Below are 13119 nucleotides of genomic sequence, written 5' to 3'. Positions count from 1 at the left end.
TTAAATATTCGCATCGAAAGTACATTAAAAAAATTATTTTTACTTGAAAAGATAAACCATTTAATGCGATATATCTCGTCTATAAAAGAATCATAAATTCATGTAACATAATTTGTATAAATATTACTTTTTGTATCTACGAAATCCCTAATTGGAACAAATTGTTTCAATTGACAATTTATTTGCAACGATAAATATGTATATGATTTATAATCTAAACTTTTAATCAAATAATTTTTTTCATTAAACACTGCCTTTTCAAATATAATAAAAGTAAATTTAACAATTTCCGATGTACATTAGAAAACTCATAAATTAGAGTACAACGCCAATCAACCTGTGAATAAAACACTTTTTGTATTGCAATACTTAGTCTTCTAAGTTTAAGAAAGATCTCCAAAAATATAGTTATGAGCGCCTGTTAATGGAAAAATAAAAAGTGTAATGTATAAATTCAAATGTATGTATTTAATGCTGAAAAGTTTTCGAGAGTGAGATATAGAAATTTGCTTGAAAAGAATAATATGTATGTGAGCACATCACACAATAGATTTGTACAATAAAGTAAATTAAAAATTGTACATAACGTATATGAGTCAATAAAGTATTTCTTTTTGAAAATTGTTGCTATTTATTAAAACTAAAATACTATCGTCTTTAATAAATTAATTTTTTCAAACAAAATAAACAAATATTGTTTTGTAAAAGCGTTTATTTCTTTGTAATTCAATTTTATAATAAAGTATCGTTACCTTATGTAAATGTATTACTAAGACCTACATGTGGTAACGATAATGGAATACATGTTTGGTGAAATCTATTTTACCGATTTAAGATAAAATTAGATCTTGATTTTCCTACAAAGAACGACATAAGCCTTGAATATATATATAGATTACTTTTGTAACATAATTTAAAAGTTATTGAAATAAGATACTACAAATTTTTACTTACAAATATTATTTATTGTTATATGTTTTCATGATTTATATACAAAGTTACATGATAATGAACGACTCGGATTTTCCTGAAATTTTGCTCGAGAGTTAAGTTGAAAATAAATTTATTATTATTACTGACATACTGTAAAATCAATTAAAGTTTTTTCTTTTTTCAATTACATTCCAAAACTGATAGATTTTTTTGTGTTTCTCAAATATATACGTTTATGATAATTATTCTTGAACGGTTGTATATATATGTGCAGTGAAAGATTACCTATGTATCGAGAAAAGTTTGCACATACAGTTCAATCAATGAACACCAACATATTTTTTTTTTATTTTATACGTATATACATGTTATCATTAATTTAAGATAATTGTGCATCGAACCATTACGTATCTTAAAAATATTTACAATCACTTTCGTGCCATAAACTTCCATGTTGGATGCAAATCTTATCTATACTATTTACATGGTTTTCTACAGTTTCTTGCAAAATAAACTAATTTACGCAATTTATGATGAAATTCTAAATTTCGAATTTAAAAAAAATTAATGTTATCACAGGTTAATTGTAAAAGTAAATGTTTCAAAAGTAATGCATGAACATTGACTTAATTAACATGACTAATAAACATATACGTTTGAGAAATTGAAGCCTCGCATATAAATTAGATAGGCCATGATTTTGTACAAATATTATTCTCCTAGCACTTCAAGAAAGCATTCAACTATCACTTTCATAACAATATTTACACTCAATTGAAAAATTATATGAAAAAGCTATAATATGATATAATAAAAGGCTTCATCACAACGATATTGCGATTCAATAATCGGTTCAACATGTAAGCAATACTTTTTGAATATAATCGTATATAATTTACATTAAACATACGTACACTGGTCTTTAATAAACGGCACCAAAGTTACTATTACACAACAGTACACTCGATGCCAATACTTAATCATTACGATTCTTTACTCTGATGAATTTCATTGATACCGTGTCACTCTCAAATATTGGAAACACATTCAGTTTCAATTAATAGTTGTACTTTGATATACAAGTAACACTTCACATATTTTTAAAATATTAGGTCACTGATCAATACAGTTTATTATTCACTTGTCTAAAATATGCCATTTTCAATTATTTACAAGATTGCTCTTAAGCATTCGCATACTACGTGCAAGCCAACATTCGATTGAAAATGAATAACATAAAAATAGCTGTCACTGTTGCATTTCTCAATACATTTGCATTGATTAACATCGAGTTTGCCGAGGCGGTAGCCGATGATCGAGATTGTGCTGTTTTATCCCGTAAATCTAGCCGTTGCTCCAGATTGTTATTGTGGTTGCCATTTTTCCTGCTTGTATTTGCTACCGTTCCTGCTTTCCCAGTACCTGTCGCGTCATCATTTGCTTTGCCTCGATATCGAGTATCTAAAACATAAAGACATTATGTACAGCATTCAGCAAAGAAATTTTTAAAATAGAAAAAAATTTTCCATTTGTATGTAAATAAACGTGTTTCATATTTAATAAGCTTGCGATTGTCTTCGTATTTTTATGAAACCCTAACTTTTTGCTTGATAAATGGTTGCGGTGCCAGGTGGGATTCAAGGAACGTCACGATTTAGTATCAGTCACCCGCACATAGCATTCAAATGTAGTGGTGCGAATAGATTACCGTATGCGAGATATGAAATTTCACGAAACCACGTGACGACCATGCAAAGAGGAAACTAAAGCAGTTTTTAAACGTAAATTTTCCGTTCTGAATCTGACAGTTGTATTAATTATTCGATTCAATTCACTTGAGCTGAAAGCTTTATCAAGTGAACATGTACCTAAAGTATTATACAAACACAATTATATTTTGGTATAAGCTTAAAATTGTAAATTATTCTATTGAAGAAGATAAATCTATACAAAATTGATTATTACCTTCTTTCTTCGCAGCAGTCTTCGACCCTGTCACTTCATTGACACGAGGTTCAGAGCTCGGGGTAATTTTTTGCCTAGATCTTTGCTTTTTTTCAGCTGAAATATTATTGTTATTTATGTAAAACTTATTGAAAATTAATTTGATAACTAAAAGTATAATTTGCTGGTATATATAGAAAATCCATTGATTTCATAAAATAAATTTTTATGGAATCAATTTAATCGACATTTAATTTTTTTTTCATATGTTTGACCTAAGAACGATATTAAAGAACTTTTCTGATAATTGTATAAATTAATACTGCACCCGATTTGAGCATTAATTACTTTAAAGTTTTCAGATAATTTAAATAATACGCTAGAATCCAACAGAGTATTTGCTGCTAAAGTTACTTTTTAATTTAAAAACTTTTCGACGGTCGGCCAAAGCTCTAAACGATCAAAAAGTTATTTTACTGAGAATAGCAGCAAAAAACTCATTCATCGCCGATAGCCTTACCTCTCGTGACAGGGAGAATGGGTGTCATTGTCGTTGTCGTCGTAGTAGTTGTTTTTGGTGTTGTCGTCGTTGGTGTAGGAATGTCTGGAATAAGAACATATCGATTCATCTCAATAATTATTAATGTCATTCCTTAACTATGCGACATATTTCTTATATTGCATAATTTTAGCAGATACGTAATTTTAATAGACACCGTAAAAGTTTTAAGCAAACTATCATTAATAACAGAAGTAAGACTATTAAAAAATCACATATTGAAATTTTGTATAGTAGTCCAATTTATTTGATGATGTTAAACTTTAAATTAAAACATTCGAATTCAATTTACCATATCAATTCAAAGTTTATTCAGGGATTAAGTCAAATTGAAAACATGATAATATAAATTGTTGTTACAACTGTTGTAACGTACTTACGATAAAGCTTAATACTTCCATCAGTACTTCCGAGAGAGTTTTTGGAAATGCATTTATATGTTCCATAGTCGTCTTGCGTTACTGACCTTATAGTCAATTTCATATGCACTTTATAGGCGTTGTCCAGTAATACAGGTTCGTATTTATCACCTGAAAACAAAATCAGTTGATGTTTGAAATTCTAAACAGTACGTTGGTTTAATTATGGCAGTTAATATTTCAGCATTGCATTACAGAACTTTTCTATTATAGATCAGTCAGATCCATGGGATAACAGCAAGTATAAACAAAATGAGTGACGGTACCGGCAAACAAGAAATAAAAAATAGGGAGACATCAAGATATTCGCGCCTTTTCCTTGGTTCACCCACTCGAATGATCGTCTGAGCGAAATAAAATGGCGAATATTTCAGTAACGATAGAATAAAATTCGCGAATACTCGCGCCGCGTCGGATGGCAGGGAGCACAGTAGACGCACGGGATGAGCAGTCGATTGGCGGCAAAGACGGACGTTTTGGGTTCAGCGAACTAGAAAAACTGGCGTTAGGACGCTTACGCTTGAGCGCACGGCGCCCTTAAGAATCGGCTTATGCTTCGTTTGCAAGACGAATGCTATGTGCTGCTTCTCTTCCGCCCGCGATAGATTCGCGGTGGAGGGAGACGTTGAAAGACCTTATATGCTTGGGAACGCGGAATAAGTACGCTCTCTCTCTCTCTCTCTCTCTCTCTCTTCTATTCACAAATTTCATTTTCAAATTTGCTTTGTCGATTAATTCATCCGAAATGTACTTTAACTACTCTAGAAATATCTTTTCTGTGCTGATATTTTCAAGATTTAGGCTAACACGAAAGTCGCCTTGTGTATAAGATATCGGATTTGAAAATGGTAATTTTAGAAAGCTTATTTCTTAAGTAACACGTATGTATTTTAGGTCAATGGATGCAAATAGCAAATGGCCATAACAAAAATTCTTTATATATTGGATCGTTCCGTTAAAAAGTAAAAAAAAATAACAAGGTATTCATACACTCCGATATTGGATTTTCTTCTTTAAATATTAAGCATAATGTAAAGATTGAATTATTAAATTTCATGCAATTCGTAACGCTAAAATTTCAACGTATAATCTGTTACTGAAATTTTGTGTCAATTATTCACATAAAGCTTAAAAATAATAATTTTTAAATATATTTATAATATAATGCATCTTGTGCAGTAGGATGTAGAAATGTGGACTACTGATTAAAAAATCAACTATTTATTTTTGAATTTGCTATAAACGTTTTCAAGCACTCTTCAAAAAAATTATCGCAGTAGCTTGCTTCCTGGTCCAAAAAAGAGCAAAAATCGAGTTATGGTAGTTACGAAAAGCAACTGGAATATACAGAGTGATGAAATGTCAGATGAAAAGTATAAAAACGTGGAGGGGATATACCCACCTACTGATGATGAAAACTTTCGGGAAGTAGAATGCATTTATGGAAGGAATATATACATTGTACCACAAGAGAGCGTAAAGAGTTTGACCGCAAACCTTTCCCTTTCCTTGTTTCAAGAGAAAACTTTTATCGGCTTTCAGTTTGAAAAGCAGATGAAAAAGTTTAACGACGTAGAATCGCGCGTCACAAGGAACGATTTTTATCGCTTGCGCAAGAGCAAAAAATACTCGATATACTTATATATATGTATATATATACACACACGCTTTCTGGTTTTCTATGAGGATCAAGCTAGCGACGGCACGCGCTCGTTGACGCATGCTTGATGACTGGAACTTTTGAGACGCCGCGCCACTGGTAGATTTGACGCTTGTCGCGAGAAAACTTTTCACTTTTTTACGGGCTTTTCTTCCCTATTTTATGTAAACTCATATTTTCACCACGAATTGTTGTACAAGAACTCGATTTCCTCCGTTGATCGTTTCCGATTGATCGTGAATTTTCTTCATTATCTAAGGTTCATTACATGTCAGTTCCACGTGAATGTAATTATTCGACAACTAGTATAGTACGATAATATGGTGATTGGCGTTGTAATGCGAATAGCAAAATGGACGCTGTCAATATTGTCCGTTGAACTAGAATTAAGAGTCGTTCTAAACTGCAAATTTCGATTCGCAGCCTGTCAAGGCGTAAGAAATGAAAACAATGGTGACACTGAGGCGCTTGCGAAAACCGATGCCACATTACGTTCGCCTGGATTTTCCGTAATATAGATGTAAAATTCCAAGCGCCCATGTTTCCAAGTTGATGTTATGTAGATATATAAAGGTATGGAACGTGCGCGTGTATGTGCGCAGCAGTAACGCAACATGCATAACAGTAACATGACTCGAGGGCAATTTGCGAGTGATAGCGAAATCATGCGAGAGGTAATCCGTGTACATCCTTTGACAGTCAGAGTAAGCCACGCGTAATTGACAGTTAGTTCATTTAGCAAATTATGCCCTCCCAGCGGGCGAGATCATCAGCGCCCGACAAAATATATCTATAGCTATATCAACTTAAAATATTGCCGTAGGTAGCGTTCCATATATCACGTCGTGTGCCCGCGCTCGCGAGTTAGCGCCGGACAGTTGTATGGAGTAATAGTTTTGACAAGCGTAAGCGTATCGGATAATTCGCTCACGTATGTCTGCGACCGATTCCCGCGTGTTCGACATCAACCATAAAGTATGCTGCCGATTATAAGTTCGCTCCTCGAAATAACGAAAATCAGCACGGAGATGAAGTCAACAATTCGGACAGTCAGTCGATATCCCCGATGTATCGACTGAAACAACAATGGGATTTTCATAAGCGTAAATTCAATAATTCAGCAGAGCATATAAAGCGCGCGTGATCTCTTAATTGGCAATTAGGGAGATATTTATACAGCGTTGGCAGCTCCATTAATCACACTCGGAAAATTGAGAGAGAGAGAGAGAGAGAGAGAGAGAGAGAGAGAGAGAGAGAGAGAGATCGCCCAGTCCGCGTACGCTTTCTTTCTCGCGGAGGCTGGTGGTAGACGGAGCCTCGTGCTTTTCACTGATTAAATGCCGGCGCCGAGAGATTAACCTAATTAACCGAGCGATCAGGGTGTGCAAGCGAGTTGGCATGCTTTTCTTGCGCTCATTTCGGAGTATTTGCGCGCGGACCTACCGACCTAGCCCCGCGAGCCATTTACCTTCACGGATCATTATCCAGCTTAGCTTCCATATCTTTGAACGTGTCTCCCCGCGTGTGAGCGTCTATTACTCGATCCGCGAAATGGAAAGCCAAAGCGGCATCAATCGACTGTTGGGATGTCAGCTATGGCCCTAAGCAGTGAACTATAATAATGAGAATCGGATTTCAACGCAAACCGATCGCGTAGTATTAGGTTGGGCTTCTGTTACTCAATAAATCACGTTAGATTAATGAATTACAGCTTGATTATCAACCTTGAGTAAGAGGAATAATATTGTATTCTGAAAGCTGTCTACTCACTATTTGCAATGATTTCATCGTTTTCACGGGTCCAATAATTTATCGACTTGGGGAATGCTTCGGACAGACACTCTAAAGTCATTTCTTCTTCTTCTTGGGCACCCACCAGCTGATTTTGAATCCATATCATAGGCGGAACTATTGAACGAAAGAAAAAATATCCAAATTCAATGTGAAATCCGAAAGCATTACCTATTAAGCATCCTTACTCACAATGAACTATCAACATGATTCTTTTACTGACAGTTGGAGGTACGCCGTTTGATGCAATACATAGGTATGCACCCATATGCAGCCGGTTTACCCTCGTTATGTTCAACAATGATCCTTCAACACTTATAACTGTAATTATAATTATTCTCATTATTAAATTAATTAATTCTCATTATTAAATTAATTAATATGAGCTACGATTCTATTATCCGCATTGCGGTTCACAATGGTTAAAAGGTGATTATTAGTTAAATTAATTGATTATCATGAGAATTTTGATAAAATTATGCAGCAAATTGATAAAATCCACATTTGGTTTTTAAGGGAATTTAGTTGATTTTTAATTGAACACCTGTATAATAGTGAATTTCATTGAACTACATCGATGTGCTCGTAGAATGAAACATATAATTCATCGCAAAACAATGACATTCTCTTTGATGGTTTGAATGGTAGGAACGTTTCTTCGACGAAATATGAGGAATTTACCGAAAACGTATATCGGATTATCTGAAACGCACACCCGCAAACGAGCGAACGAGTAAAACCGAAGTTATGCCTTAGAACGAAGCTCACCGGCAGTGCGTTATTCACTCGGCAGTCCTCGACAGATTTTCTTGCTGTCGCGAGAAGTGTAATTAACGAGCGCGCCACAGATTATGCTGCTTTATAGATGATACCGAGCGTTGCCTCGATATAAGCTTTTTGCTTGTTAACCCTCTCATACCTGCGCGGCCGGCTTAGCTACGTCGAATTACAACTTGCGACTTCGCTAATAAATTGCCTGCGCTCGAATCGCCCGCTATTCTTCGCGGAATTTCTTTTACGCAAAGAGAAGTTGAATTGATTACCCGACGTGGAAAACAAGATCAATTATTCGCGATCCATAGAACGAGGAGTATAACTCAATCAAGATGCAATTTCAAGCTAAATCATATTTTCGCGCTTCGCTGCCTGCAGAATATTGGAATTTACTTTTACCCGGTAAAACGACTATTAGTGAAGTTCAATAGTTATCCGGTAGCGTGATCATTGCAAAGTAATCGAATGCTACGTTTCACGGCGTACGCATCCTGATTTATAAATTCAGTGAAAATGTCAAATCTCGCGGTAAAGGACCACGTGATATGCGCACACGTAACATGGAAGTGGCGCGAAGGCATATGCAACAAGATACATATATAAACACAGTTGCACAGCGCAGCTCGCGCGAGATATGCAAAGTGGGCATGTAAGTCGATACGGTATGGGGGTATGTCAGAGCTGCGTGGGTGGAGGGCTAAAGTAAACGAGAGGCCATATCATACCTTCTTGACCGTTGCCAAGGACTATCTGCTCACCAGCCTCTCGACGCCACGTAATATTCGGAGTCGGTGTACCCGTCGCTGCGCATTTCAACGTCACATTGCTACCTTCTCGCACTACCATGTCCGTACTTGTCGGGTAATCCAGAATGTCGGGCGGTACTGCAAACCAATATGCGAAAATATCAGCCACAGGCTGAGGCTATATTTGTGCTTATCACACAAGTCACGCGAATGTACACGTATTCTCGCAGCGAAAATTCTACTCTGCGCGATGTGCGTAAAATGTTATATTTTATTTGAGTTTGCTGATTTTTAGAGAGTTTTATATGCTGATCGATACTGAATAAAGTACAACCATTAAAAATCATTTCAAATACACCTCTTTGGTAAATATAACGAGTTTTCGGATAGACAATATTTAAGCAATAAATTTTTATAGATATTTAATCTGGACGAAAACTTTTATAGAATTTTTTTTTCTTTTAGATGTAATGTATAGTTAAATGGAGAAAATAAAAATAAAACTCATTCAAATATTAACTTACCGACAATTTCCAAATAACCAATTTGACTTATCATCGGATCAGTATTGATTTGGCACATGTAATCTCCGGCATCAGACTCACGGACATCACGAATGTGCAGATACCAGGCGCGATGGTCGCTATGCGTCACGCTAATTCTGTGATTTTTTGTAATTACGTGATTGGCTATAGTCAGGATGGTCTGTGTGTTTACGCGCAGCCACGCTATCTGCAAGTAAAACAATATGGAAATTTGGTATGCAAAAAGAGTTTCGGAAAAAGGAAATCAAAACAAAAACGTTTTGTAAATCATCATTGTGTGTCGATAAAGGAAAAATTCGAAAAATGGTACTAACATTAAACTAAAAATATTTTTATATGACTCATGGAATATTTCGTTCAATTTGAACTTTAATAATTAACATCTACGTAACTATGTAGCTAAATAATTACATTACTTGAACTTGAAAAATTTTTATTTAATAAACATCTTTGAAAATAAACAGTCGTTATAATCGTAGCAATAAATATGAAATAGTACATTAAAAATTGTTGATGTGAATATCGCGATTCGAACGAGCTTTGTAATAAAGAGAAAACATTGATTTATGAAGCGTAGAAGTTATTCTCAACAGATTTACGTGTCCAGGGCTCGTGAATAAACGACAGATATTTTGGCTGAAACCGAATTATCCGTGCAATGGAATTCTGTCAGATCATATTTTCACGATCCATTAAAGCGTTGCACAGGGGCACATTCGCTCACGTTTTATTCGGTTACGCAATATTAGAACTTGAATTATTTATGATCGTTGAATCGCTTCGTGCAATATAAGTATAATTTACATTTTTTCCTTTCAAATAGCTTTTTCAATGAGTCTTTGAGTTTCGAACAATTTTTAAGTATTTCGAATATTGATAGATTGAGGAAATAACTTTACATTTTTTTAAATTTTCATGTTGTACTATTAATATTTATCTTACTTTTGCAGTTTATATTAGTTGAGATCTTGAAAAATGTAACATGTAGAATATTAAACAGAGTAAGTAGACATTCATTCAATTTACGACATTTTTACATAGCGGGAACATCCTTTCTACGAAACTAGGTCATCTTGTTCAAAGCAACAAAGAATTGATTTTTCAAGATGCTTGAATTCCAGCCCCATCGAGAAAAATGAAGAAAACGCGCAAAGCTCCCAAACTATCGATCAAAACTCGTTGAATCCCCACCCTATAGATTCTTACGAATGTTGATGTATGGCTCAAAAATCCCGGGTCATTAAAAAAAATTTTTTTGTTTGAGAAGATCGCAATCTCTGTGACATTTACTTGTCAGTCCAAGTTAATACCGTTTAAATCCGGAAAGAGACAAGAGTCTAAATTACCGCCCTGGCAGAAACTTCCGCTCCCAACGTCTTTGCAGGCTATACGCTATAGCTTCCATCCCTCACGTCATCACGGACGTTCATTCGCCAGCTAACACCTTTCCAAGTTTCTGTGAGATGTCGCCTTTACTTTATGAATTACTGGTAAAGTTTCTCCACGCTTTTCAACCTGGATTTTCTATAGTTAACGTTTCCCTGTGTTGCATCTTAATCTATTTTTTTCGCAGATTCAATTTTATAAACAATTTGAAATGTTGCATTATCTTTGTTTGTAAAATTTTTCAGATATTTCAAAGATCAAGAGATAGAAATAATGAATAAAATGATGAAAATAAATAATAAATAATGAAATCTAAATGTATAAACAATACATAAAACTAATAAATATAAAAAATAATAAAACTTAAATATATTGATAGAGGTACATTATTATCATTTTATTATTTTCGAAGGTATTGAGAGCAACTTTTTTTAGGATGAACGTGTACTTTATTGACGTGCATCTTCTATAATTGATTTTACCGATAATATCACAAACGTTGGATACTCCGCAAGACTTCGGGGTAGTTCTTATTGTTGAGCTTGTGTCAATATAATGCACGACAAATACATGCAGTTTATACGATAACAATTATGCTACGAGAAGTAATTTTGATATTTTAGCAACTCGTTTAATAGATTTCACTTTACGTCATGTGACCAATAAGTAATATAGCCAGTTACAATGACCTATGCAGTCCTTGTTTCAGAAAAACTGCCATACAGAAAACGAGAATAATGTAGATAATATTCAATTTCGCTATACATGACTTTCGTAGATTAAAGCCAAATAGTAAATCACATTTGACATCCAATCTTTATCAAAAGAACTCTTTTTATATAATAAACCGCACGCTATTGGAAAAGTCTATCCCGAAAAGTTTTTCCCCGCGACAAAGTGGATTTTAGTGTCGCGTAACGCCAAAATCGTACGAGATGCATTCCCTTTTGATCTCATCTTTAATCTGTAGAGATCTCGAGTTCAGTCAACTTCTTGGCTCGACTGCCATAACTCGAGTGTGCATTTTTTCCTCGCACAAGCACGAGATGGTCCCTTGGGTAAATGCAAAATTCCCTTGAGCGTAACTCCGGTAGCAGCGGCTGCAGCCCCCTCTGATCTATTAAACTGCATGTGACAGTTTGTGCTCGCACCTCTATATTTAACTGGTCCTCTCTCTCTCTCCCTCTCTTCACCCGTTGAATAATATAGAGATGAATTGCTGTATTTGTCATCATTGCAGTTTCATAGGCTACTGACTCGCTACGATAATGTTATTTTTTGTAGGAATGCTACATATAATTATCTGATATTTCTAAGTTATGAACATTATTGTAAAAATTTTTTAGAAAAATCTCTTTAACAAAAACTATATCGAAATTCTGTCCCAGTTTGCCTATTGAATAATCGAAAATAAAATTAGGAATGTATTGAATATTTGCATGAATATACTTTATTAATTAATTAACGATGAGTAAAGAGGTACATTGTTGAAAATACAAAAGTAATCATGAATCATACAAACAAAAGCTAATATTTTCACAATACCCATATTGTTGATTATTTTCTATTTGAGGATTATTAGTTGAAACAGAGCGTATATTTAACAAAAATTTCGATTTACGTATTGTGTAAATAACGAAGTATTAATTTGTAATACAAACTCATTAATCCATATAAATTTTAAATTGTGTTCTGTTTGTGAGAGAAGAGCTTCTGTTTGCATAGAATTAAAAATAAAACGCAAAATATATTGTTAATAACTAATCTTGGAAAAAATGTAAATTCATCAGTTTTGAAATATCTTGACGATGGAGAAAATATGTACGAAGCATGCATTGGTAGTGAGAGTCTCTGAAAATCTGAGAACAATGGCACGAGGAAAACAATTTTGTGTCGTTGAATTACAGGTACAATGAAAAAATTTCAGGGTAAATGATAATATAAATGTGTAAATTTATGAATATATGGTATTGACTACTACATGATGTAGTAAATGTTGTTGAAGGAAACGACGAGAACACGCGAAATAATGTAATTGTTAAATAATAAAATAATTGTTAAAGAGAATAGAAAAATATAAAAAATGCTATGAAAAAAGTAAGTTGAATATTTACAATGTCTAGCATCGACACCTTTCAATTTAGACTTTTGCACTCAGCCAGACAGTCAGTCAGCGATTCGTGGCAATATCCTAGCTGCGTTATGCGCACAGTATATAGCGTGGCAGGCTTTTTCCGGCGAATAATCGCAGCCGGGAGGCATGCGAGTGGAAGCGGCAAGTGTTCGTCAAATCGATGCGCGCTAGAGGACCGAACAACGATGTGTGCGCGCACACATAAACGAGCGTCGCCTATAGGAATCA

General features: G+C 34.4%; 1 protein-coding gene across 2 annotated transcripts in view; it reads right to left on the bottom strand.

Moving 5' to 3' along the window:
- Positions 1-983: 983 nt before the first annotated feature.
- The window catches only part of LOC131675770 (opioid-binding protein/cell adhesion molecule homolog), a 93002-nt gene continuing 80866 nt past the window's right edge, over positions 984-13119 (bottom strand). For both annotated transcript variants that reach the window (XM_058954902.1, XM_058954903.1), the window contains exons 3-10: positions 9351-9558; positions 8806-8964; positions 7499-7627; positions 7286-7423; positions 3817-3966; positions 3398-3481; positions 2899-2994; positions 984-2394 (exon numbers count right to left, since the gene is read on the bottom strand). In XM_058954902.1, coding sequence (XP_058810885.1) covers positions 2132-2394; positions 2899-2994; positions 3398-3481; positions 3817-3966; positions 7286-7423; positions 7499-7627; positions 8806-8964; positions 9351-9558 — 1227 coding nt within the window. In that variant the 3' untranslated portion in view covers positions 984-2131. The remainder of the gene's footprint in view (positions 2395-2898; positions 2995-3397; positions 3482-3816; positions 3967-7285; positions 7424-7498; positions 7628-8805; positions 8965-9350; positions 9559-13119) is intronic.

This window comes from Phymastichus coffea, unplaced genomic scaffold, assembly GCF_024137745.1.
Source record: "Phymastichus coffea isolate CEN01 unplaced genomic scaffold, Cenicafe_Pcof_1.1 PCOF00028, whole genome shotgun sequence".
Lineage (NCBI taxonomy): Eukaryota > Metazoa > Arthropoda > Insecta > Hymenoptera > Eulophidae > Phymastichus > Phymastichus coffea.
Note: the sequence above shows the minus strand (reverse complement) of the source record. Positions and strands in the feature narration are given on the sequence as shown.